Consider the following 27686-nt stretch of genomic DNA (forward strand, 5'->3'; position numbering starts at 1 on the left):
GTCTGTAGCGGTCCATGGGATTCTTCCATCCTAAGTGCAGGACTCTGCACTTGTCCTTGTTGAACCTCATCAGATTTCTTTTGGCCCAATCCTCTAATTTGTCTAGGGCCCTCTGTATCCTATCCCTACCCTCCAGCTATCTACCTCTCCTCCCAATTTAGTGTCATCTGCAAACTTGCTGAGGGTGCAATCCACACCATCCTCCAGATCATTTATGAAGATATTGAACAAAACTGGCCCGAGGACCGACCCTTGGGGCACTCCACTTGATACCAGCTGCCAAATAGACATGGAGCCATTGATCACTACCCGCTGAGCCCGACAATCTAGCCAACTTTCTATCCACCTTATAGTCTATTCATCCAGCCCATACTTCTTTAACTTGCTGGCACGAATACTGTGGGAGACCGTGTCAAAAGCTTTGCTAAAGTCAAGGAACAGTGGTTCACAATCAAGCTGGAAGGACATACTGAGTGGGGTCCTGTAGGGATTGGTCCTGGGTCCAGTTCTGATCAATATCTTCATAAATGATTTGGATAATGGCATAGAGAATACACTTATAAACCTTGCAGATGATACCAAGATGGGTGGGGTTGCAAGTGCTTTGGAGGATAGGATTAAAATTCAAAATGATCTGGAAAACTGGAGAAATGGTCTGAAGTAAATAGGATGAAATTCAATAAGGACAAATGCAAAGTATTCCACTTAGGAAGGAACAGTCAGCTGCACACATACAAAATGGGAAATGATTCACTGGGAAGGAGGATTGCAGAAAGGAATCTGGGGGTCCTGGTGGATCACAAGCTAAATATGAGTCAACAGCGTAACACTCTTGCCAAAAAAGCAAACATCATTCTGGGATGCATTAGCAGGACTGTTGTAAGCAAGACAAAACGTAATTCTTCCGCTCTACTCTGTGCTGATTAGGCCTAAAATGGAGTATTGTGTCCAGTTCAGGGTGCCACATTTCAGGAAAGATGTGGACAATTCTGGAGAAAATCCAGAGAAGAGCAAGAAAAATAATTAAAGGTCTAGGAATCATGATCTATGAGGGAAGATTTTTTAAAAAATGGATTTATTTAGTCTGGAGAAGGGAAGACTATATGTTTCAAATACATAAAGGATTGTTACAAAGAGGAGGGAGAAAAATTGTTGTCCTTAACGTCTGAGGATAACGTCATAAGAAGCAATGGGCTTAAATTGCAGCAAGGGAGGTTTAGGTTTGACATTAGGAAAAACTTCCTGTCAGGGTGGTTAAGCACTGGAATAAATTGCCATGGGAGGTTGTGGAATCTCCATTGTTGGAGATTTTTAAGAGCAGGGTTAAACAAATACGTGTCAGGGATGGTCTAGATAATACTTAGTCCTGCCATGAGTACAGGGGAACTAGATGATCTCTCGAGATCCCTTCCAGTCCTATGATTCTACAACAAATGTTATTTTGAAAAACATTTCACAACTAGTGAATTGTAAAAAAAAACAAACCAAACTAAAAACGCCTCCCTGTGCATTCATATCAAATTGAGTGTAGTTTTCCCTTACACAGCCACTATATAATCATGTGACATGACTTCAAATCAAACAGCCGTCACTGTTGTTCCAATGATCTAGCTCTTCCGTATTTTGAGAAAAAATATTGTTTAGAACAATTACATCAACATGTGGAATCTGGAAAAATTCTTCCACCATAAGAAGGACAAATGAACATTTCCTGTTTCTCATCTTTAGTACATGTTGTCTTTCAGACAACAATAGGCTGGCATTTGTTCAATACATGCTAAGAAAAACCCTGCCCCTTGAAGGCTGGGCTGAGTCAGCCTAAAAATGCTATGATCTAAATTACTGTGCAGACTGTGGACAAGGTTCAAACAACAGACACATCCATTTCTTCAATCTTTGATGTTTCTTAACCTTTGAGTGGCTTTTGTATTTAATGTTTATATTTATATGGCCAGTGTTCAGGTCACTGTTTTATTCGTTGGCTTACACCTGAACAGACTAGAAAAATATTTCCATTGTTTGTTACACAGAATGTGACAAGAGAAAGAATGAGCCAGCAGTTCCTTGCAAAATACTGTTTAACACAATCCACAGCATATCTACCATTTTTGTTACTTACCAGACAGCACTACACTAAAAACATTTAGAGAGGCAATAAGTGATCACTTGAGGGGCAGGAATGATTTTATACTAGTTATTAAACACTTATTAACTCTAGTGCAGTGTCTCACAAAAAGTACTCCTAGTCGGTGAAATGATAAAACCTTCAGATGCAGTATTCTAAGGATGCATTATTTAATTAATAACACTGTAGTAAAATTAAATAAAAGTAGGAATTGGATATTTAAGTTAGATTCCTACTGGGTAAGTGTGATCAATATAATATGTTACGAGAAATTAAATAAAAAAGTGACTAATTTTCTAATTCAGGACCAAATTCTACTCCCAGTTACACCAGAGTAAATCTGGAATAGCTACTGGCTTCAGATGATGTAGTCCACATTTAGATCAATAAAACTGCAAGCAGAATCTGTCCTTTGATCTTTTAAGGCTTCAGAGTTACACAGTTCAAGGTTATTTCACAAATATTTAGAACAAGTATGGTATGCTGGTATGTCACCCACCAACTTGATGAACTGGATATAGGGCTAATGTTGCCTTTCTTCTGGAGACAATGAACACCGTATCATCCATTGATTAGAGAATCCCAGACGTCATGAGCTGAGTTCTGGGAATTCGTGATATTCAGCTGCATGGCTGGCTAGAGCAGGTAACTTCTTTACAGTTTTTTTTTTTAAATTCAGCCCTAAGCATTTTTTTCTTTTCAAACATTTATGGATGATTTTTTGGTGCTACTGACAGTGAGGGACAAATAAGCTTTGGCTAGAGGAGGCACAGGGAGAGTGACCACTGTGCAAGCTTCTCTTCTACTAACTCCTATTTCCTGACCTGCAACACCGCTGCTATTCTAGTCCTAGAGCTTTCTCAGGCGAAGACTACCAATATATGTTGATGGAGCAAGTCCTGCTGTTCTCTGGCACTGCTCTTTACTGAGCCCTTGGATTTGTGTGTGGAAACCTGGCAGGGATTTAATAAAGGAGCTTGCGGCTGAATGAAATCCTCCACCGTTGCTATTAGTTAAATCACCAGGGAACCCAAAGTCAGCATGGTTTTTGTATAAGCCATACTGTCACGGAGAGGGGATACTGGGGCTTCATAGACAGCTCCTGTCCCGATGGATCCAGACAGTCCATTCCCCATATATATCTCAGACTGCAATATGCAGAGAGGCTTTGCCCCCTCTCAACTCTATGCTACCTGTGTGGGGCAGCTGCCCCACCACAACTGGTTTTACATATTTCTTAGTTGTTAAGGACCAAATTCTGCCACCCTTATTCACCTTTGTAGTCCACTGAAATGAATGCGAGTACATATGGAATAAAGTCTTGCACAACATGAGGAAGGATAGCAGAATCTAGCCCATACTGGGGAATAGAAAGAGTAATGAGTTTCAAACCAAAAGAATCTTTAAAATGTAACAACTGTATACTGTCATCAGGATTTTCAGTGTTGCCTAAGGGAGTTAGGTCTCTACTTTTTAAAAAGCAGTACATAAATGTGCCAGTACATCCTCAAGTATCTTGTTGCTATGATGGTGATTTGATACTCAGTATCTAGTTGAACGTTGTTGATTTGCAAACTATCATCATCTAAAATCGAGCCATTGGCCACAACATCAGTCACAAACAGGTCTGGTAAGAAGACAGCTGACCATGTGGGGAAATTATTTTAAAGTTGTGTTTTTTTTCTTTTTTTTTTGTTTTTGTTTTTTTCTGGTCTAACATTAATTTTGACATTTGGATTTGTTGAAAGGGACTGGAGAATTAACGTTTTTTGGGTGATGGGGTTTACTCTAAAACAGACGTCTTAAATGTATTGCATACACACTCACCTGATTAACATGTGGGGTTATCTTACAATCTTCCTTAAGTTGCTCCAAATGATTAATGAGAAAATTGCTTACACCAATAGACCGACATATACCTAACAAAAGGAAAAGGAAATAAAGTAAGGCATTGTACAGTACTCTAGAAGAGGAAAAAGTGCTCTGAGTTTGGGGAGGTGGGGAACAACTTGAGAATATAGCTTCTGAGGGGACAAAATGATTATTCACTAACATCTGCATAACAGAATACTGCAGAGAGTGACAGACAAACCAATGCTGAAATCCAGTTTGACAGTATTATCTGAAAGCATGGTACTATCAGAGTTCTATTACAAAAGTGTTTTATAATCTAAACACACAGGAGGCTCCCCAGTGTATAAAAACTCCAGGCTAAATTCTGGGAAACGCTAATGTAGTATAAGCAAACAACAATTGGACTTCACCAGAATGAAAGGAAGGAAATGGTGTTCTTAGCAGCTTGCCAAAACTAAAGAAAAGCGGAACATTTGTAGAAGACTAATAGGTAATGAGTAATAAAACACAAGGACACACAGTCTAAACGAACTGCCCACTACTTATATTTAAGGTAGGTTGATACTGTGACAAAAGTTTATATGAAATTCAGTATAAAAAAACTACACTTAAAAATGAAATGTATGAAAAAGTCCGGAAACTCAGAGTATCGAGTAGAGTGTCTGCATTAACACTGGATTTCTTGGCTTCTGTTAGTGTACATTTAAAATATATTAACAAAATTTAAAATGAGTGTGCGTGTGCAAATTCAGTGCTGACTGACAACCCTGGGGAGTCAAATGTCCTCTTTTACCCATGGAAATGACATAGCACACTTCCCAACACTACCATGCAACAACCCTGACCAGTCTTGGGGGGCCTGACCAGTCCTGGGGGGGAAGGGGTCAGTCTTTGGAGTCTCTGTTGAGACTGTTAATACAGGATGTCAATTGCGGTGATGGATTTTGTGATGTAGACTGGGCTAATAATTCTTTAAATCACTAGTCAGGAAGACAATTTAATCATGGATTTCTATATAAAAGTGCATTCTTGTTGGTTGTTATAACATTAATACATATTCTTCAAAATTCAGAGATAGATGTAGGTTTCATTTTTAGAAGGTACACACTATACATTTTTCAAGTGATTTATTTTGAAAACTTGTCAGATTAGTTTTACAGCTATATCAGAAAATGAATGATTGTTTGGTTATTTCATTTACCAAAGGTAATTGAAGCAGATATTTATGAAGTCATTGGGAGGTGAACTATCTCCAGTTCAACAGGTTAATCATTAATATTTGGAGGATTTTCTTGCCATGCTGCATTAGGAAGAGAACATCACCAGACAGACATTTAAATTGTTTTATTTAACTATTTCTCACCTCTATATATTATATTATATATTTATATTTATTTTAAAACATTATATATTTAAAAGCATGTTATCTTGGAGAGACAAATTCACAGTCTGAGAACTGCAAAACTAAGCATCTCTGATGGTATCTTCTACACTGAGCACTGAGTCCCATTGGGTAGATAGAAAGATTAACCTAAATAATCTATACAGAAGCCCCTGGAACCGCATAAGATTGGGTCCCTAATCCATGAACTATTGGAATTCATTTATCAAATTTTTCTTAAACATTACATGAATATATTGCCTCATACTACAGAATTAGAATTTATAATCCCTATTCCATGATGAGATATCTTTGAGTTATAATATATCTTAATTAAAACTATCTTCAGATAAAATTATTTTTGAGGAAAAAACCTATAAAAAATCCGATTTAAATAAAAAAATCTGATCTTAATAAAAAAGTCCAATTTTTAAATTTTTTTTTTAAAAAAACATTGATTTTTATCCATCCTGCTGGTTCGCCATCAGATGTTAGCACTTTCGCTTGTTACTGACCTTAGTGGATTAGAGCTGGCAACCTTAGAGCTGAAAGTTTCTATGAACCTTTTACCAATCTCCTGAGCCTTCCAGTTCTTCTAATGTTTGCATTTCTCTTTTCACATTCATGTGAATTTGGAATTTATGAAATGAACTTCTTTAACCCTTTAGGGCTAGGTCAGTAATGACTAAAAGTCATTACTATCTGTCAGCTCTTTAATGGGGTTTCTGAAGTGAACTGCATCCAGTTCTTTATAGACTGGGATTTATATAACAAAATACATCACCACAACTAGCTTCTTCACTGGTAGTTGGAGAGACCAAGGACTGAATGTGTGGAGAGAGTTTTCCTTTCCCCTCCAAGTTTGTGTGATGGCTGTTGAAATCTCCGACGTAGACAGCTGGGTGTGGCAGGCTTGGTAGAACCTTTTGGTTCCAGCTGACTCTTAGAGGCTTCTAAATATTTGCCAGCCAGAAACCACCAACCTGGATGGTGTCACAGAATTCAGCAGACATTAGCTGAATGGCATCTGCAATATCAGATTGAATGTATGTGGCTCGGCTGTACTTCTGATACTGTAACGCCTGGCTTCGGCAGTTGCTACGTGTGTCTCTTGCAAGCAAATGATGTTGATAATATGTTGATGAGCAAGAATGCCAAGTAAATCATGCTTGGCAACCAACAAACCCTCCATATTAAGTTGTAACACGCATAGAGCTGGACCAACGACACAGAAGTCACCGGGCTGCACAGTGGATTTCTCGGTGACGATAGTGCTGGGATTCGTTGAGCTGGTGCTTGCAGAATTTGGCTCGCTGATTGGAGCATTAGCTTCCCCAACTGCTGTCAGGTACTGGTGGGTGGTGTGACGAGGACGCTGATCCACTGCCTGTTCGTGAAAGTATCACGGGTCCTGCTACCTTGGGTCACAGGCGTCACTGAACTGTTCCCACGATAGGCAGTTCAGAGTCCATATGGGGGAGAAGACAAGCGCTTGGAGATGACAGAGCAATGGGTTACCCCAGGGCTCTGTGCTTTCTCCAGCCCTGTTCAACTTTTACATCAATGACTGGCCAACAACGGAGTCACAGAAGTTCATTAATGCAGACGGCATCTGTTGCAGTACCCTGATCCAGATGTTTCACGAGCTTGATGTCACCTTAAACCGAGACAAGACAAAGTTAGCTGACTACTGTAAGACTTGGTGCCTCTAGCCAAGCATCATAAAAACAGTCTCCAGTTTGTTCCATCTTCATCACACCAGTGCAACCCGAGAGTTGAATGTTTATCTGAATGGTCAGAAGGTGAAGCATGAAGTAGAACCGGTCTATCTAGGTATGACCTTAGACTGCACACTGAGTTACCATGCCCACCTGAAGAAGACAGCAGCTAAAGTTAAGACACGTAATAATCTTCTTAGCAAACTGGCAGGTTTGTCATGGTGTGTTTGTGCTCCAACTTTGCGGACGTCAGCTCTTGCCACCTCATATTCGGTTACGTAGTACTGCGCACCAGTTTGGAGTCAATCGTCACACACCAAACTGATGGATACGCAGTTACATGTTGCCATGAGTATCATCTCTGGCACCCTGCGTCTGACTCCACTCCCACGGCTTCCAGTTCTGAGCAATACTGTTCCTCCTCATACCAGACGAGAGTTACTGGAGAAAGTATGTGCCAACTTAAGCCTGCTGCTGCACAATGACCCTTTTAAAACACCAGCTGCATGTTTGCTGTCACGTTGCCCATTATGGTCTCATCTGCCACGCCAGGATGTTAGGGTGGAAACACTCTGGTGAGAGGAATGGATATCTGCTATAATCCCCAACCAGTCCCTCATCACCGACCCCACAATTTGCCCGCCTAGTTTTGACCTGCCCCATCATCAATGGTCCCTGTTGAACAGGTTCCGGACCGGGCACGGTCTCTGTGCAGCCAACCAGTACTGCTGGGGCCTTCATGACAGCCCTTTGTGCAGCTGTGGCACAACACAGACGATGACGCACATTGTTGATGACTGTCTGCTGACTAGGTTCAGTGGTGGACTAGAAGAACTGCATCACGCCACTGAGGATGCCATCGCTTGGCTAGATGACTATGCACACACTAAATAACCTCCGAGTCAGGCACATTACTGGGCTCACAGTGCCATTACCCTGGATGGGCCTGCCCTGTGAATAATCAAAGGACTCCAATCACTACTTCTGTTAAGCCAGCATCTCTTCTGAGCACTATCTTCATTTCAAAAGAAGAAAGAAAACAAAAGCTATTCTGGTCTCTCCAGAAAATACTTCATCAGGCAATTTCACACAACTGATACTAAGGTAATTACTGACTAATGGCCTGATTTTCAGCCGATCCATGCCTGGAGCTGCCATTGTCTTGACTTCAGTGGGAGTTGTGCATGTGGAACAGCCATGGAATTGAGCCCCACAGAGGTATACTTGCCACTCAGTGCACATATATAGCTGTCATTAATACTAATGGGATTCAGGAATACATTAAGGGAAGAATTTACCTTGATTTAGAATTTAAAATAAAGTTAATGGAAATGTGTGAGGAAATTTTGCTACGTAGCTATCTCATTTTACACACACACACACACAAAATATTTTAAATACCAAAAAATCATAATCCACTAGCAGAGTAAAAGTCTGACTGATTTTGAATTACATGACTTCAATAAATTATCCAGAATTAGTATATCCATTACTTAATTATGTTAAAGCAAATCCAATTACATACTACTATACTGAAATTTTGTAAATCAAGTTACATTATGGTGCTAATTTGTATATCCCTGTAAAATGGCCTATGTAGTGGAAATGCTGATACTTCTTCAACCATACACAAACTCTGCAATTATGTAGCTTTTACATATTCAAGTAGGACAAGTGGATACACTGTAAAGCAGTAAAACCTTGTACCATCATTTTTTCTAACATGACTTTTGTTTTCAACTAGACTGCTAGATAGCTCTCATTTAGAGAAATGATCATCTGCTCAAGATGTGTAACATTAATTAGGTTATGACCCACACCACAGCAGTTTGCATAATTTGTATTTAATCTGCCAGAAGGGGTCAATCCCTAGCTTTAGTCCTCTGGTGACAAACAATCCTGCAGCATCAATACCAATAAATCATTATGCCAAAGAAGTCTGAAAAACGTTTTCAGTTTAAACACAAAGGGGACACCAAAATATTATACACTATTGTTGTCTGTGAAGGATTTAAAAACCTTTCTTTTGTGGTTTCTCTTTTGCAAATGAAAGCATTTATTTGAAGCTATAGTACAATGAAACTCAGTATCATAGAAGCCAAATATGAAAAAGACTTGTGAGATCCTCTAGTCCATCCCCAGAACAAACTCCCAGGATGTCCTGGTGTATATTTTCAAGTGTTTTGTCCACTCCGGTTTCAAATATCTCAAGCAATAAGAATTCTATAAGTTCCCTTGGAAGGCTGTTCCAGTCTCATCAACTTCACTGCTAGAGAGATTTTTCTAGAGCTCCTCAGTTTGACTGAGCTTTGCCCTTAGTTACACCTGACTAGCCCCACTGAAGTCAACAGGGTTGCACAAGTATATTTAAGAGGCAGAATTTAACCTTTCCAGTGAAACATCTCAAGGTGGGCAACAGAGCTGGTCAAAACGTTTCTGATGGAAACCTCTGATTAAATCAAAAAGCTTGGTGGGAACATATCACTTTCATGAAAATTGTTGACAGGAAATTAATTAAATGCTTCATTTCAATAAGAGCAAAATGTATTGTTTCACTATACTCAGAATGTTTTGTTTTAACTTTTATGTTTTATATATATAACGAAAGTCAAAATATTTACATTATTATATTATAAATCATAACAAAAATCAAAACAATGAGGTGAAAAACAATCTGATATCAAAACAAAGTTCTATTATAAAAATTAAACATCTGACAAAGGCATTTCAATGTTTCTGAAACAAAATATTTCAGAATTTGTGCTTGGTGGTTAATTTCTAAATTGTGACTTTTTGTTCCGATTCAAAATGAAAAAAATGTCAAAATATTGGAATTTCCCATGGAATGGAAATTCCAAGTTTTGACTAGCTTGAGTAGGCAATCAGCATGGGAATCTGGGTCAGAGAAGACAGCAGTTGTACCAACCCATCAATGGCTCAAATCCTGCGAAGACTTACGCAATATCTTATATAAAGTTACTCACGCGCTTAAATCTTTGTAGGATCAGGTCCTAACCATGAAGGATCAGGTGGAAAATGATGGACCGAAAATCAAGGGGTGGTCAATCCATAGTGTGAGAGACCACTGGTTGGGACTACGTGTACCCAGAAGAGGTGGGAAGGTACCACCTCAATGCAAGAAACACAAAAGAAACTAGTGAGAAGCTAAGGTGTTTGACGTACATTAATTCTTTCAGTTCCTCAAAATGTACAGAGCCAGATCATAGGCCTTTCTTCCAGCTGGTATGCCCTGCTCAGGCATGTCCTGCAGGTGGAGCTGGGGATTCTGTTGGCATAGAGGAATACCCAGATAATTTTGCTGGCTCTATAGCACCTGTCCCTATGATGGCATAATGGAAACGTCATAGTAGAGTATGCAGAAGGGGAGTAGGGGAATGGGCAGAGCCAGAGTCCATTTGGTTCCAGCCACTCCTTGCTAGTAGAGACAGAAAGGTGGCTTAACACACTACAACAGCACAGCTGCGCCGCTGCTGCAGCACCACTGTAGAGCTTAAGTGTAGACACTAGCCATGCCAATGGGAAGGATTCTCCCATTGGTCAAGTAATCCAGGTCCCCGAGTGGTGGTAACTAAGTTGATGGAAATACTCTTTGGTCGACCTAGCACTGTCTATACAGGGACTTAAGTCTGCTTAACCATACTGCTCAGGATAGTGGACTTTTTCACACCCCTGAATGATGTAGTTCTAGTGTTGACCAGGCCTTCAATAAATGTAGCTGAGAACTGAGGCCATATTAAAAAAACAAACAAAATCCCACTTCAAATAAATGTATTTTCCAATAATTATATATCACTAAGGTTCAAACATTATGTATCTATGTTTAATCTCAACCCATTTAAAAGTGCATGATAAAGCTTTACATTGTTTAAAATAAACACGTGCTTCCATCTCTACAAAACAGAATCAATGTCCGCAGTCCAGCATTCATGAACAACACCTACAGTAAAAGAGCAGTCTGTGCGTGCAATGGAGAGAGGGAAATATGGAGAGAGGACACAGATTGTAGCTGCAAGTTTCCAAAGGGCTGCTCTACAAAAACAGTGAATTACAAAGGAAAAGAGGCTTTTTATATAATGGGCTAAATCCTATGGTCTTTACTCAGGCAAAATGCCCACTGATTTCAAAAGGAGTTTTGTGTGAGTAAAAAACTAAGTAAAAAATGTGGGTAAGTCATGTTCCTACATGAATATATCTGCACTGGGACCAGTGATCTACTCTCAGGCCTTATTTAGACTGGGGAAAAGATGCTTTTTTCAGTCTAGTTACCACCTTAACTTGATTGAAAATCCCACTTGAAACCAATTTAGCACCATATTAGTAGTAAGTTAAAACCTAGGTTTCCCTGTAGCCTTCAGCTTTACCAGTTTAGCATGTCCTAAAGTACAATTGCTTTGTTCTGAGTAGAGTTTTAGAAAATGCTAGGTAGGTCCAGTTATATAGCACAATCTAAACACAAACCTTTACATTGTGTTGACAAAGCCACAGAATTTACGCTCCAGTAGGGGAAGGACTAGCTCACATGTTAAGCAGATTTTGGGAACCACCAGGGACCCTGGCTCATCTGCATAGAAGCTCTGTGATTCCCCATTAGTTTTGGGCTCACTGGAGTCATTCCCCCTTCTTTGGCAACATGGCTTCAATGGCCTAAAGGAAAATGTAACAATAATGCCTCTTGTACACATATTAAAAAGTGACTAATAAATGTACAATGGAGAAATGAAAATATTTATCCCGCCTTGAAAAGAGGTCAAGAAATGTTACAAGAGCAGTTACAAAACATACTGGCCTTCATAATGGTGACTGATGATAATGAAAAAACTAATGCTAATGAATACTTTACTCACTCATCAGGGAAAAAATTCCTTACCCCAAGCAAATGTGCAAGTAATCTTGCTGGACTGTATTAGTCCCATTTGCCATGAGGCAATACATCAAGCTAACAGACTGGCTACATAATGTATCAGTATATTAAGCTTAACACAGTTTACCTGACAGCCTAAAAAGCTGATAGAGTTTTTCCTTTACTTAGCAGAAAACCGTTTGAGGAAAAACGTCTTACAAGATCAAAACTCTACAGAGCAAGATGGGCACTGTTAATCTTACCACAATAATCTATAAATATGCTGTTTTGGCCCAATAGCATTGTTTTAGTACAATAGAGCGCCTTATCTTTCTTAAACACTGCTACAGGTTTTTATCAGACTCTTGAAACCTTTTGTTATATTAACTGTACAAGGTTCGATCAAAATGTTTTTGAAAGCACGTATTCAATATATTGTGACAGAACTAGATGCTACTTTTGTGGTGCCAAGTCCCCTATGTGCTTTAGCCTGTCAGAAAAGGTCAGGAGTCCACTACATGTGGAATGGTGCCCATTCCATTATGTTGGCTCTGGCTAATGCCACAGAATAAAAACACAAATGGATTCACTTTTCACATGAGACCAACTGCAGTAAGTGTGCTTTTATTAAAGAAGGATACACAGGCTGGAAGGCTCAAATTCTGTGTTCCTTACTCACATGAAGACCCTATTGAAGTCAATGAGACTACTCTCAGAAAGCACTCTGAGTTTGGTCCAAAGTGGCAACAAAACTCTATGGGATGTTTGGGGGAAGCCTCTGTTGAGTAACTCTCCCCACAGAGACAACTTTCCCTTCTGCTCCTACTTGTAGTTGTCATTCCCTCCTCCATGAAACACACTGATCACCCTATGAAAGCGAAACAGACATAAACACACCACCATGAAAGACATGTTCCCTCCACATGCTTCCCTGAATCTGTGAAGCACCCAACAGCTCATGTGAAATGTCCAGGCCCCCCAACTCAGACTCAATGAGACAACTTCCCATGAATAAAGTTCCTTGTCTTACACCCATCTTCTCATGCCTGCTCCTCTCCCTGTGAATCATAAGGAAAGACCCTCTTAACCTGAGACCCCACTGAAGAAATAGAAACTGAGGAGAAACTCCCATGTCCTGACTTCCCCTTGACACCACTGAAGTAGGACATCTCCCAGTCTGATCAAGTTCCACCCAATCCTCATGGAAAAGCAGAAGTTACGGGGAGGTGGGGTGGAGCCTCTTCCAGTATGAGCCTGCTTGTCCTCTGATAAGTAGCAACAAATCCTTTTGTAGCTATTAGATCAGGGCTACACAAAACAGACATTAAAGCTACCAGATCTCATCTCATACCCATGTGGCTTCCCCAGCCCCACTTAGACAAGGATATTCCTGATTCTTGGGTATTTGGTAAAGAACTTGAACTGGACAGTGCACATCTGGATGGGTCATCCAGCTGGTGCTCAGCCACCAGAAGGTCATAGAGTTCCTTCTCCAGCACCTGGTACTTACTGGTGTTCCCCAAACCCTGATTGGCTGCCCAGCCACTGGAGAAATCTAGGGGATTAGGGTTGAGATCTGTACAAAAACAGATTTAAGTGGTTCCAAGTAATAACAGACAGAACCAAGTAAGTCACAAAACACAATAAAGCAAAAACACGCAAGTCTAAGCCTAATACATTAAGGAATTGATTACAGATAAAATCTCACCATCAGAGATGTTTCAATAAGCTTCTTTCACAGACTAGACTCCTTCCTAGTCTGGGCCCAATCCTTTCCTCTGGTACAATCCTTGTTAGTTCCAGCAGACATTTTAGGTGGAAACTAGGGGTTTTCTCGTGACTGGCAGCCCCCCTTGTTCTGTTCCACCCCCTTTTATAGCTTTGGCACAAGGCGGGAATCTTTTGTCTCTCTGGGTCCCCATCCCTCCTTCTAAATGGAAAAGTACCAGCTTTAAGATGGATTCCAGTATCAGGTGACATGTTCACATGTCCTGTGAGACCGTAGCCTCCATTCTTCCAGAGCTGGCGCACACCTACCCAGGAAGGTTTGCAAGTAAACAGAGCCATTTACAGGTCATTGATTTTGAAGCACCCTTAATGGCTTCCACTTAATATGTTTACATTAGTAATACAAGTTAAAATCTTATTCTCCTAACTCCAGACATAGAAATATTACAAGGAAACAAATGGGATAAACACACTCAGTAGATCTTAAGCTTTGCAATGAGACCTTACAAGAGACCTTTTGCATGAAGCATATTCCAGTTACATCATATTCACACTCGTAGGCATATTTCCATAAAACATTATGGAGTGCAACATCACAGAGAGGAAGGATGATCTTTTGGTTAAAGTACAGTAACTCCTTGCTTAATGTTGTAGTTATGTTCCTGAAAAATGCTACTTTAAGCAAAATGATGTTAAGCGGATCCAACTTCCCCATAAGAATTAATGTAAATGGATGGGGGGGTTGGGTTACAGGGAATTTTTTTTTGTCCGACAAAAGACTATTTTTATATATACATACATACACAGTATAAGTTTTAAACAAACAATTTAATACCGTACGCAGCAATGATGATGACTGTGAAGCTTGGCTGAGGTGGTGAAGTCAGAGGGTGGAAGAGGTGGGATATTTGCCAGGGAATGCCTTACTGCTAAATGATTAACTAGCACTCGGCTGAGCCCTCAAGGGTTATCACACTGTTGTTAATGTAGCCTCACACTCTGCAAGGCAGCACAAATGGAGGGAGGGGAGACACCACGGAGGAGGGAGACAGTGTGTGTGTGTGAGAGAGAGACGTGCATTGCCCCTTTAAGTATGCTGACCCCACTCTAAGTACACTGCCTTTTAAAGTAGATCAGCAAGTTGAGACAGCAGCTGCTGCCAGCATGCTCCCTTTGTCCTGAGCCCTTTCCTGTCTCCCCCGCCCCCCCCCACCGCTCTGTGGAAATGGGGTAAAGGAGCGGGGGGGGCCAGGAGCAAGGAGACACCCTGACATTAGCACCCCTCTTCCCCTCCCCTTGCACACAGCATGCAGGAGGCGCCCGGGAGAAGCTCCAAGGCAGAGGGCAGGAGCAGCACATGGCAGTGGGGGGAGGGACACCTGAACTGCCTGGCACTTGATAGCCTGCTGGGCGGCTGCCGCACAGGGAACTTAGGGGAGCTGATGGTGGGCTGCCGGCCCACCCTGGTTCCAATCCCCCACCAGCTCGCTCCAACGGGCTGCTCTTTCTGCAAGCAGTGGACAAAGCAGGTGGCTGCCAAAGAACATTATAAGGGAGCATTGCGCAACTTTAAATGAGCATGTTCTCTAATTGATCAGCAACGTAACAACGAAACAACATTAACCGGGACGACGTTAAGCGAGCAGTTACTGTACTGTGTTGGGACTCAGATCCAAGGTAAACTCTTGGCTCTGCTATATACTTCCTAGGGTGACCTAGGCACGTTACTTCATCTCTTTGGGTCAGCACCTCAGCTGGTATAAGTTGGTGTAACCCAAGCGATGTCAATGGAACTGTACTGAGTTACATCAGCTGAGGATTTGGCCCTCTGTGCTTCAGTTCCCCATCTGTAAAATGGGGATGATAATACTCCCTTTCTCCCAACTTTTTGTTTGTTTTGTTTAGTTAGATAAAGTTCTTCAGAGCAGGGACTTTCTCTTTCAATATGTTTGTTCAGTGATTAGACCTATGGGGCTCCAATCTTGGGTGGGAATGTCTAGATACTACTATAATACAAATGATAAATTAAAATAATCCTTCATGTAGGTTTACTGTAGTGAGCTCAATAAAAAAAATCATTTAACATTTGTCAGAAAGGGGATTCACATGAAAGTGTACACGAACAGGATGTTGCAATAAATCATTAAACAGAGAGGGCTGAGGGCTCATTTTTGCATTAAGAATTCACTGTACAACACATTACAAAAAACAATTGCTGCAAAACATGACATAAGAGGGTTGATATTTCTGTTGGTTTAGATTAGTTCTCTGAACCATACCACAGTTCTAGATTTATACCACAATGAGCCATATATATATATATATATATATATATGTCAGTTGCTTATTTTCAAAATGAATGTTTAGGGTTTTGTTCATATTGCAGTTTAATAAAGGCTAATTTCCAATCATTAACTGTAAAAAAAAATGTGGTTGTTATATTTTCTTTCCTGCATATCAACATCCTGTTGTCTTATCTGATCAACAGGGCGTGGTGCAGTCGACATCCTCCCAAACCACATACCTTTGGAGGCCATGTGAAAATCTGTTTGATCATGTTTGACTGGGTTGGTGTTACAAAAAAAGGAGGACCATCATCTTTATCTGCCTGTGCAAAGAAAGCACTGCTAATCTTAATGTGAAAGAGCCCCTGTGCTGTCACCAAAGTTAGTCACTTGCTTTTAATGACTAAAGCTGCAAGGTGAACACACATACACACTTTATATAGATATATACAAACACGCACATTATATGGGGGTGTATGCATGTATATCAACATCCATCCATTTTTAGGACAGAAATCATTTAGCATTTGGGAATGGTCACAGTTCTTTAGGCTCTGGCAATAAAAATGTAGATATAGGATTAGAAGAGATGCACTGTCCTCACTAACTACATTTTGTGTTGCCTACACTACACAAAACGGCTGTAGTATGTTTACTCAGCTTGTTGCTGTACTTGTGAAAACTGACAGACAAAGGAAGGAAAGGTGCCGGCTGTACTGATCTACGCACACAGAAATAAAAGGCAAGTTATCCAGTAAGGGTTAAAGATTTCCACCCTCAATTAGGCAAAACATTATCATGGTCTCCAAAGATACAGAAACCGTGACCTCCACTATAGGCAGCTAGGTCTAAACAACCTCTGTTGTCTCTGAGGTTGTCTTGAGATAAAATATGGGGAGAAGATGAGAATTTAAAAAAATAAAATTCTAAGGTCCTGCTCCTTTTTAAAAAAGCACTTCTCTTTTGTTCGTATTGCAGTTTACTAAAGGCTAATTTCAAATCATTGTAATAAACATACCTATGAAGCTGAAATTGACCAAAATGGACTGTGAATTTGGTAGGGCCCTACACATAAGCTATTCATGAAGTAAGAGTAGTTAGATACAACATCCCCATCTGCCACCAAACAGATCCTCCAATAGCAACTCTGCCAACACTCAAGGGAATGTTTGACTCCATAAATGTTTCTTTGAATATGCTCTAAAGTCAGCCAAACCAGCATTCTGTTGAATCAGAGAAGATAATTCCACAACTCAGAATGCTCAGACACCAGCCCACAAAAATTCAAATCATAGGATTGACACTAAGAGAACCCTAGTTTAAATCAGCTGTTGCAACAGAGAACTGGGAAATCCAGTTTCTCTAAACAGAAGCCTCACTGTTGAATAATTGATTTTTTTAAAACGCTGTTCTTTTGGAATGCAGTGTCAGTGATCCTTTGAATAAGCAGAGAGTCTGCACCAGACTGGGGCTCAGAAGATCTGGGATCTATTCCCAACTCTTCCATGTATTTCTTATGTGACCACTGGCAAGTCACTTAATATTTTTGTGCCTCAGTTTTCCCATATATAAAATGGGGATAATACTACTGTCACCTCAGAATGAAAAGTGCTACATAAAATCCTAAGTATTATGATTATTACCATTTAGCTTAAAATTTTACTTCAAAGTGTAAGGCCATATTTTCAAATGCAATACCTAAGATACACCCCCAAATTTTGTGCCTGGAGTCACTTTTTACTAACAAATTATCTGAGTGCACAAATTTCAGGAATTTACAGATGCAATTTAGCCATCTGCCTTTAGGTCTGTTACCTCAATATAATGCTCTATTCAAATTAAGAATAGTGTATCAAAAAGTACTCTCCCTGCATCTCTGAAATAGCTGCAAATAAATTAAAATGCTATGTTCTCAGGCAGAATACCACATAAAGAAACTACTTTTTAAAAAAAATGTCTTGAATTAAAAATATTTGACCAGATTCCCCTTTAGTGTAAATCTGCATAGCAACATGACCTGTTGTGATGGCATGTATGAACCCCACACTGGAACTGAAGGAGTTAAGGGGCAGTTCTAGGCCCAGGAGAGATTTATCTTGGGAGATCCTGAGTAAGGAGATAGAGTCTGGGCTGTTGAGGAAAAGGGTCTGCAAGCAGCAGCTACCCAAGGCACTAGAGGAGGGACTATCCTTTTTCTAGGACTAGGGAACCCTTCACTCTAATTTCTGGTGGATCATCTGAGGGGTTTTTGACTTCACCCTGGTTTGGGAAAGTAAGTGGGAGGAAGTGGCTGAGGAAGGCACCCCTAAAGCAATATGGGGTGTTTGCTACCGCTGCGTCTCGTGGTGCCCTGGGTCAGAGCCCAATAGAGAGGGAGGGCTTGGGCTCTCCTACCAACCACCTTCTCATGAAGGGGGAACAAACCCCTTCTTCCACCCTCCCGGAAGAGAAGGTGGCGATAGAGACACTGTAAGTCCTAAGGCAAGGGCCTGCAATCCACAGGAACCTGGAGGTGGGCTGAAGATGCTTTATTTTGTTGGACTCTGTTACCCCGGTAAGGGGGCAGACTTGACTGGTGACCTGGAGAGAGGGCTGAGTTGCTACCTACCAAATGCCACAGAGAAGGAGTGACTGCTGGTAGGGGACACTGAAGATGGGGGAGAGCTGGGAGCCAGTGATCTAACCATTAGGTGTCACCATTGGTAAGCCCAGCCTCCTCACACCTGTTCTATTATGAATTAACTAGCAATCAGTTTAGTTCTATAGAATTAGCTTATTATCAGATACCATCTCACATTTTAAAACAGTAACGATAGTTATAAGGCAGGGAGGATGGGGTTAGGTTGCATTTACCTGATATTGTTGGAGACTTCAGATATAAAAAGCTGGGGTACAAAATCCATAGAGGAACTATAATGGGGCACTCAAGCCTCCATGCAAGGCAGGAAAAGGTTAATCAGTTACTGAAAGCCCAGTTAGTCTAAACTGAGAAACCTGGAGCTGGAGCTATGCTTCCATGGAGGAGTGAAACAAAAAAACAAACAAAAAAAGGAGGGCCCAGCTCAGGAACAGGCTGAGAGAGAGAGAGAGACAGTGTGTGTGTGCACATGCGCACAGATATGGGACTCTCATGATGGGAGAGAAGGCTAGCTACAGCCAGGGACTATGGGAGACTGGTGCTTAGCAAATCTCCAGGAGGAATGGGAAGAACTGATGACACAAAGCTAGCAGGGTGTTGCCAATACTTGGGAGGATAGAGCTAAAATTCAGAGGGATCTTGATAAATTAGAGAACTGGGCTAAACAATGAAATGAAATTCAACAAAGACAAAAGTAATGTGCTACACTTAGGGAAGACAAATCAAATGCACAAATACAGAATGGGGGAAACTGGCTTAGCAGCAGTACAGCTGAGAAGGATCTGGGAGTTGTGAGTTAGCAACATGAGTTAGCAGCGCGATGCTGTTGCAAAAATGCAAATGCATTTTTGGGTTGCATTAATAGAGCTATAGCATGCAAGTCACGGGAGGTGATAGTACCACTCTACTCGGTACTGGTTACGCCTTAACTGGAGTACTGTCTCCAATTTTGGTCACCAATGTATAGAAAGGATGTAGAAAAACTGGAAAGGATCCAGAGGCAAGCGAAAAAGATGATCAAAGGGATGGAATGCAAGCCATATGAGCAAAGGCTGAAGGAACTATGCTTTAGTTTGGAAAAGAGGAGATTAAGGGGGAATATGATAGTAGTCTTCAGATACTTGAAAGGCTGCCATAAAAAAGATGGAGAAAAGTTGTTCTCTTTTGCCACAGAGGGCAGGACAAGAGGCAATGGGTTCAAACTACAGTACAGCAGCTTTAGATTAAATCTCAGGAAAAACGTCCTAACTGTAAGAACAATAGGACAATTGAATAAACTGCATAGGGAAGTCATAGAATCTCCTTCACTGGAGGTTTTCAGAAAGAGGCTGGATGGCCATCTGTCTTGGATGGTTTAGACACAACAAATCCTGTATCTTGGGAGAGGGTTAGACTAGTTGAACCTTGCCGTCCCTTCTAATCCTATGGTTTATGATTATGTGCACCGCTGCACAGGCTCAGTCAGGGGTCTGCCTGCATGGATCCAAATGCAGGACCGGGGTCTAATGATCTGGACACAAACATAAATAATCAAAAGTGTCAAATGTGTGATTACATTTAAATTTAGCATATGTCTTCAGCACAAATCTGCATTCCAACAACATTCCACCCACGTAGAGTTCTTTAAGAATATGTTAGGACAGTATTATCAACCTTTACAGGCTGACAACCCCTTATTCACAATCTCCTTACATTTGCTATAAAAGTAAAAAGAATGTATCAGTGGTAATAATGATAAGTCTGTATAATTATGTGTCTGTATTTCAAGAGGCTGACAGAAAATACTTGACATTGAAGGACATGATTGTATGAGGAATGGGTGAGCGAGAATTTCTTTGCTTTACATTGTAATAAATTTTTCAATGCTTCAAAACCCCCTGATTGCCTTTCGCAGCCCATCTGGGGGTCATGACCCATTGATTGAGAAACACTGGGTTAGGAGTTGGAGGTCTTTTTCAGCCCTGTTATCCAACTTTGATACTTAGGAACTTTCCATGGAATTGTAAATGAGGTCTACTACTATTGCTTGAAAATATCATTACTGGAGAACCTCATAATAATACTGCATACATTAGGGGCAAAATCCTCCTCTTAAATTCATGACAAATCTTGATGCCAATATTCTAATCTTCCTGGCTCTGGAAAAACTCCCATTAAATGTCAACGGGGGATTGGTGCATGCAGAATAATACAGTTGAGAGTCATAAGGATCTGAGAGAAGAATTTTCTCCTTAGCTTTGTAACTCCTTCAAGGGGATGCTTTCAAGGTTAATTAACAAAAACCCCGCAGCTCAATTTCTGTTCCTCATTCAATCAGCTTGCTTGAGTTGACCTTTTCTAAACCACAGACAACAAAGATCCACTAACTACTGCTCTATGTAAAGGCGAAATGGCACTTTACAGTTAAAAAAACAAACAAAGGGAAGTTAAATTAGATGGCATGGCTTTGAATTTATACCATTTGCAGCCCAACACAAAATGTACTGTAATCTACAGAATATAGACAATTTCAAAAAAATCATACATAACAGCATTTACTTCTTCAGGACCACAATATGGCAGTATGTTATTTACAAGCAGCAGCTAACTCTTTTTGCTTAGCTTGCCACATGGATAATATTGAGTAAGGCTGGGATTTTTAAAGGTGCACAAGTGATTTGCATACCCAAGTGGCATAGAAAGACAATGGGATTTGGGCACCTAACTCTCTCAGGCTCCTTTGAAAAATCCCACCCTATCACAATGTTATTGGATTCCTGAACGTTTAAATCAGTTACAGTCCCTCCTGCAAACAGTGATTTTTTTTACAGTCCTCCCACCTTTCTCATATAGGTCCTCCATGGCTCTCCAGGTTTCGGCTCGGATCTCACGATTACTTTTACCAGGAACTTGTGCATCGGGCCAGTGTACCAAATAAAGATCTAAAAGGGAAACACAATCAATTTGTGTTTATTTATATAAAAATAAAACCCTCCAGTGATGCAGCAGAGTACAGTAGTTGAATGGCATTCTTCACCCCTTAGCAGTACCAAACCACTCCTAATCTATCTCTATCAAAAAGTTTATGACTATTACTAAGTGACCAGTAAATATATTTCCTTTCTTGATTTCATAAACAAAACCCTTTACCACTTTATGCCCCAACCCTGCAAACATTTAATTAATTAATATTATTTGTATTGCAGTAGCATCTAGGAGCCCCAGTCATGGATCAGGGCTCTTACATACACATATGCATGGTGCTAAACTTTGAACACGAGTAGCCCCATTGAAATCAAAGGGCAGTACTGTAATAAATATGATTAATAATAATAATGCTAAACCCACACCAACTCCAGTAGAAATTAACAAGAGGCTAGAACAGTAGGATCAGATGGTTGCCTGAATATCTCAGAAGTGCCCAGCACCCTCAAGTCTGTGGGAGGTGAGGATGCTCAACACCACTGGTGGTGCATAGAACTTTCACAGGAGTGGGCCTTTGTTGCCCACTGAAAAGAATACTACTGTTTATACATTTCTATGGGAAATTACAGTACAATCATTCCTTCATGCCATTATGTACTAGAATTGGCAGCGCTTACATGTTTCTAATGCTCTTTTACCCTAACAGTGTGTTGCAATTTTTATGCAACACAATTATATATAGATAGATATATGTTTTGTTAACCTTTTTATGAAATGTCAACACATTTTTCTAAAACAACTGACATTATTGCAGAAGAAATTACCCAAATTGGTACCATAGCCATGGGCACTGAAAAAATTAAAATAAGAATGGGCATCCCAGATAGATTTTTTTGCACCAGATCGGGTACATAGAACCTATAGCGCAGCTCTTTCACCAAAAATGACACATTTCCAATATAGTTTAAAAAAAAGGAATAATTTATACATACTGGCCAACATTTTCAAGCCTGGTTGCCTAAAGTCTGGCTGGTGAATCTGTATTTAAAAACATAACTAGAAATGCCCTCAATTTCAAAGGTGATGAGCAAACTCAGCTCCCTCTGAAATCAATGAGCACTTGCATCTTTAGCGCTTCTGAAAATGGAATTTGGAGTTGCTCAGTACCTTTGAAAATCAAGGCATTTTTATTTAGATTCTCAAATATGGATTCAGGAGCCTAATTTCAGGCACCCAAATTTGAAAATGGTAGCCACTGCCTTGTACTTTTAGTCCACTGATACCCAGACAGCAGCTTGTGAGCTGCACGTGGCTCATTAATGTGTTTCCTGCGGCTCTTTGCAGCACATGATATTAAAACACAGTGTGATTTAATTATTAAATTATTAACCAATCCGGATGCTTTTCTATGTTATTAACCAATTAAGTTATCAACTTGCATTAAGTTAACTTATTTGCTATGGTAATAATATATATATAAATTAAATATTCCCCGTCATACTGTTTAAATATGAATATTATAGTAAATTAAACAATGAATTCACACTACTGTGGCTCTTTTGGGTAATGTTGATCTTTAATTTGGCTCCTGAACCACTGAGTATCACTATTCTAGTCTAAGACACAAACAGGAAAAGGAAACAAGTGATTGGCTTAAGTGTGTGTCATTCATAACCACAGATATTCTTTGTGTTTAAAATAGATGTCTCTTGCTGCTAGTTCCTATCTAGCCCAGGTGAAGGAATAGAAATTGTAATTCTTCACAGTGAAAGTATTTTTCAGAATACACCACAACAATCACTTACAATAACTGTTTGTGGAAACAGGACTCCTCTGGCCTATTTTTTTTTTAATCTCTTAAAACTTCAGCCAAAGTATTGAGGATAGCTGGCACGCTGAGTTGGTACATTAGTCTTTCATTTCTAGGCAAGATAATTCAAAGCTTGATTTAAGGGGACAAATAAAAATAAGTTTGATGTTTTCATCCTGGTCTTCATTTGTGCACAACCTAGCAAAATTATCAAAATATGTGTCTCCTCCTGATAGTATATGACTAGAATAACATAGGGTTTTGCATATTAGGACTAAGATGCATTGGCAGATGTATGTAGGGAAAGCTGCACACAAAACCATGAGCCAATACTTCAAATTCCTACTGAGGTGAGTAGTCCAATAGGCTTTCAAATAAGACTGTGCATGTGAATAAGGACTATATGTAAGGATTTGAAGAACTGGGATCTATCCCCCATTCAGGGATAATGCTATTAGTTCTTTGCTCTTTTTATACATTTATTCCCCAAGTTAGAAAAGATCAGTAAATAAAATCTTTAATTTAAATATACAAGACAATTGCCACAACTGAACAGGGACAAGTTATTAGTACAGTTAGAGGCTGACCTCATCTGAAAGAAGGAAATTACACATCTTTAATTGCTATGTTCTCCAATACAGAATAATCAGGACTGCTTAGCAATGCCAAAAAAAGTATGCAGGGAAAGCTCAATATAACTATTAACTGCAACAGTATTCTTGCAAAAGCCTAAATATCCAGCTATGCACCACAGTCTGTAAATGTTCATGAAAATAGCTATTCTGCAGATTTTCACATACAAAGATGCTTTGTATTCAGCCCGAGAAATTGCAACACCCAGAGAAGAATGACTTTTAACAGCTTTGAGAACTGTAAGACCTCTGGCCTTGTAGATCTCAGAAATGCAGTACATTTATCCTTCCTTGTGTTAGCGTCTCAAAGACTTCTTCTGATACAAATGGGATTAGCTGTCTTTCAGGAATCTTTTGTTTTAGAAGAGTGATGTTTCCACACCTGTGATGTCTATATCGTATCATGATTTTATTTAAATATATTTCAGAAAGCCATAGGTGAACTTAAAATGAGTTTAGTGTTGGCATGATAAAGCAATACCACTTGCAGATTTTCTCAGTTTGCAAATTCTTCGTGAAATTTACTTCAGTTCAGAGATGATCAAGGCAATATTCATCAATTAAACCCTCTGCACTTAAGTGAATTTCAGCCTCTATGATAAAGTAAATGAAATCACAGCAAGCTTATTTTAAAAAGCAAAATATCAAAAGGTACTTAGATGTTGAGAAAAAAATCTATGAAAGACTGTACCATACTGAAATGTTTGAAATATACTTTAAAAGGCAGATTGTGGCTACTTACATGATGGTGTACAAAGGGTGGTGAAGCAAATAAGTAGTCTTCTGAACTCTCCTTCTGTCCTTGTACAGGAACCAGCCCTTGAAGCCCTTTCTCTCCTAGGGTAAAATTCATCCCAAAGCAGAGCACTCATACAAAAGCTTATGCTCTATTTAAGGGGCAATTCTGATCCTAAGGAAGTCAATGGCAAAAATCAATAGGGCCTGGATCTGGCCACAAGAGATTAACTGGTACCCTGTGCTCTGGGATGAATATCCCCACCAAGTGCAAGAACCCTTCTAGGCTGGTGCCTTTGACAATGTTTGATATGTCAAAGGTGGATTGCACTCGCTATACCAGAGAACAGAACTGAGCTGGAGGGAGGGAAGTGCATACTGTACCCTTTCAAAGAGCGGTGGTGCTGCCACTCCAGTTTCATCTTTTACAGTTTATTCAGTGGTTATATTTCTTTATTAGTCATTGAAATGGAGATCTGATTATGGTTTATGGCATAATCATTGTGAATGTTGAGCACTTGAAAAGAGATCAAGTCCTGAAATTTCATTTACTATGTGTATGTATTAGGGCTGTCAAGCGATTAAAAAAATTAATCTCGATTAATCGAGAAACATTAAAACGTTAAAAACATTAAACATTAAAAACATAATGTCAATTAATCGCACTGTTAAACAATAATAGAATACCATTTATTTAAATATTTTTGGATGTTTTCTACATTTGCAAATATATTGATTTCAATTACAACAGAATACAAAGTATATACAGTGCTCACTTTATATTTATGTTTGATTACAAATATTTGCACTGTAAAAACCAAAAGAAATAATATTTTTCAATTCACCTAATACAAGTACTGTAGTGCAGTCTCTTTATCATGAAAGTTGAATTTACAAATGTAGAATTATGTACAAAAAACTAACTGCACTCAAAAATAAAACAATGTAAAACTTTAAAGCCTACAAATCCACTCAGTCCTACTTCAGCCAATCACTTACACAAACAAGTTTGGTTACAATTTGCAGGACATAATGCTGCCCACTTCTTGTTTACAATGTCATCTGAAAGTGAGAACAGGCATTCACATGGCACTGTTGTAACCAGCGCTGCAAGACATTTATGTGCCAGATGCACTAAAGATTCATATGTCCCTTCATGCTTCAACCACCATTCCAGAGGACATGCGTCCAAGCTGATGAGTTCTGCTCAATAACGATCCAAAGCAGAGCGGACGGATGCATGTTCATTTTCATCATCTGAGTCAGATGCCACCAGCAGAAGGTTAATTTTCTTTTTTGGTTGTTCGGGTTCTGTAGTTTCTGCATCGGAGTGTTGCTCTTTTAAGACTTCTGAAAACATGCTCCACACCTTGTCCCTCTCAGATTTTGGAAGGCACTTCAGATTCTTAAACCTTGGGTGGAGTGATGTAGCTGTCTTTCGAAATCTCACATTGGTACCTTCTTTGCGTTTTGCAAATCCACTGTGAAAGTATTCTTAAACCAACAGGTGCTGAGTCATCATCCGAGACTGCTAACACATGAAATATATGGCAGAATGCGGGTAAAACAGAACGGGAGACAAGGAATTCAGTCACAAATTTAATTAATAATTATTTTTTTTAACAAGCATCATCAGCATGGAAGCATGTCCTCTGGAATGGTGGCCGAAGCATGCAGGGGCATACAAATGTTTAGCATATCTGGCACGTAAATACCTTGCAAAGCCGGCTATAAAAGTGCCATGCAAACGCCTGTTCTCACTTTCAGGTGACATTGTAAGTAAGAAGCAGGCAGCATTATCTCCTGTAAATGTAAACAAACTTGTTTGTCTTAGCGACTGGCTGAACAAGAAGTAGGACTGAGTGGACTTTAGGCTCTGAAGTTTTACATTGTTTTGTTTTTGATTGCAGTTATGTAATAAAAAAAATCTACATTTGTAAGTTACACTTTCATGATAAAGAGATTGCACTACAGTATCTGTATGAGGTAAATTAAAAAATACTATTTCTTTTATCATTTTTACAGTGCAAATATTTGTAATCAAATATTATATAAATTAAGCACTGTACACTTTGTATTCTGTGTTGTAATAGATATCAATATACTTGAAAATATAGAAAAACATCCAAAAATATTTAATAAATTTCAGTTGGTATTCTGTTGTTTAACAGTGCAATTCATCATGGTTAACTTTTTTAATCGCAGTTAATTTTTTTGAGTTAATCACGTGAGTTAAGTGCAATTAATTGACAGCTCTAGTATGTACATGTGTTTGCGTGTGTGTATATATATGATGTTGTCTCCTGCTTTTTATATATAATGTATATATGATGTTGTCATAATATATGTACACACACTACCAAGTGTATATACTGTGACAGGGCATGGCCAGATGACTATAGTAAAGTAATGGGAGACAGATACATTAGCCACAGGCTAAACAAATCCCTGTTACCAGGAGAAGCAAATGGCAGTTACTCCAGGTCAATTAAGAAACCTGGGGCCAATTAAGATCTTTCCAGAAGGCAGGGAGGACATCTAGGTTGATTGGGACACCTGAAGCCAATTGGGGCTGGCTGAAACTAGTTAAAAGCCTTCCAGTTAGTCAGGTGGGTGTGCCTGTCAGGAGCTGTAGGAGGAAGTCGCACTGTTGGAGAGACTGAGCAGTACAAACCATATCACGCACAAGGAAGGAGACCCTGAGGTAAGGGTGAAGTGGATCTTGAGGAAGTGGGGCCTGCTGTGGGGAAGTGGCCCAGGGAATTGTATGCATCCTGTTTCTAAAAGGTCAGCTACCATAGCTGATACTATTAGGTTCTCTGGGCTGGAGCCCGGAGTAGAGGGTGGGCCCGGGCTCCCCCGCTTGCACCCCAATTAATCACGGAGACTGGGAGACAACAGAGACTGTGCAAGGGAGAGTATCTTCTCCTCACCTCCCTTGCTGGCTAATGATGAAAATGGCTCAGTAGGCTGTGACCCTTGCCTCTAGAGAGAGAAGGGCTATGTGGAGGGTCA

At 39.8% G+C, this 27686-nt stretch overlaps 1 protein-coding gene across 4 annotated transcripts in view; it reads right to left on the reverse strand.

Annotated features, from left to right (window-relative positions):
• The window catches only part of LOC141992315 (putative oxidoreductase ZK1290.5), a 73666-nt gene that overhangs the window by 17100 nt on the left and 28880 nt on the right, over positions 1-27686 (reverse strand). For all 4 annotated transcript variants that reach the window (XM_074961246.1, XM_074961244.1, XM_074961247.1 and 1 more), the window contains exons 3-4: positions 21410-21511; positions 3953-4044 (exon numbers count right to left, since the gene is read on the reverse strand). In XM_074961246.1, coding sequence (XP_074817347.1) covers positions 3953-4044; positions 21410-21511 — 194 coding nt within the window. The remainder of the gene's footprint in view (positions 1-3952; positions 4045-21409; positions 21512-27686) is intronic.

This window comes from Natator depressus, chromosome 8 (assembly GCF_965152275.1).
Source record: "Natator depressus isolate rNatDep1 chromosome 8, rNatDep2.hap1, whole genome shotgun sequence".
Taxonomy (NCBI): Eukaryota; Metazoa; Chordata; order Testudines; family Cheloniidae; genus Natator; species Natator depressus.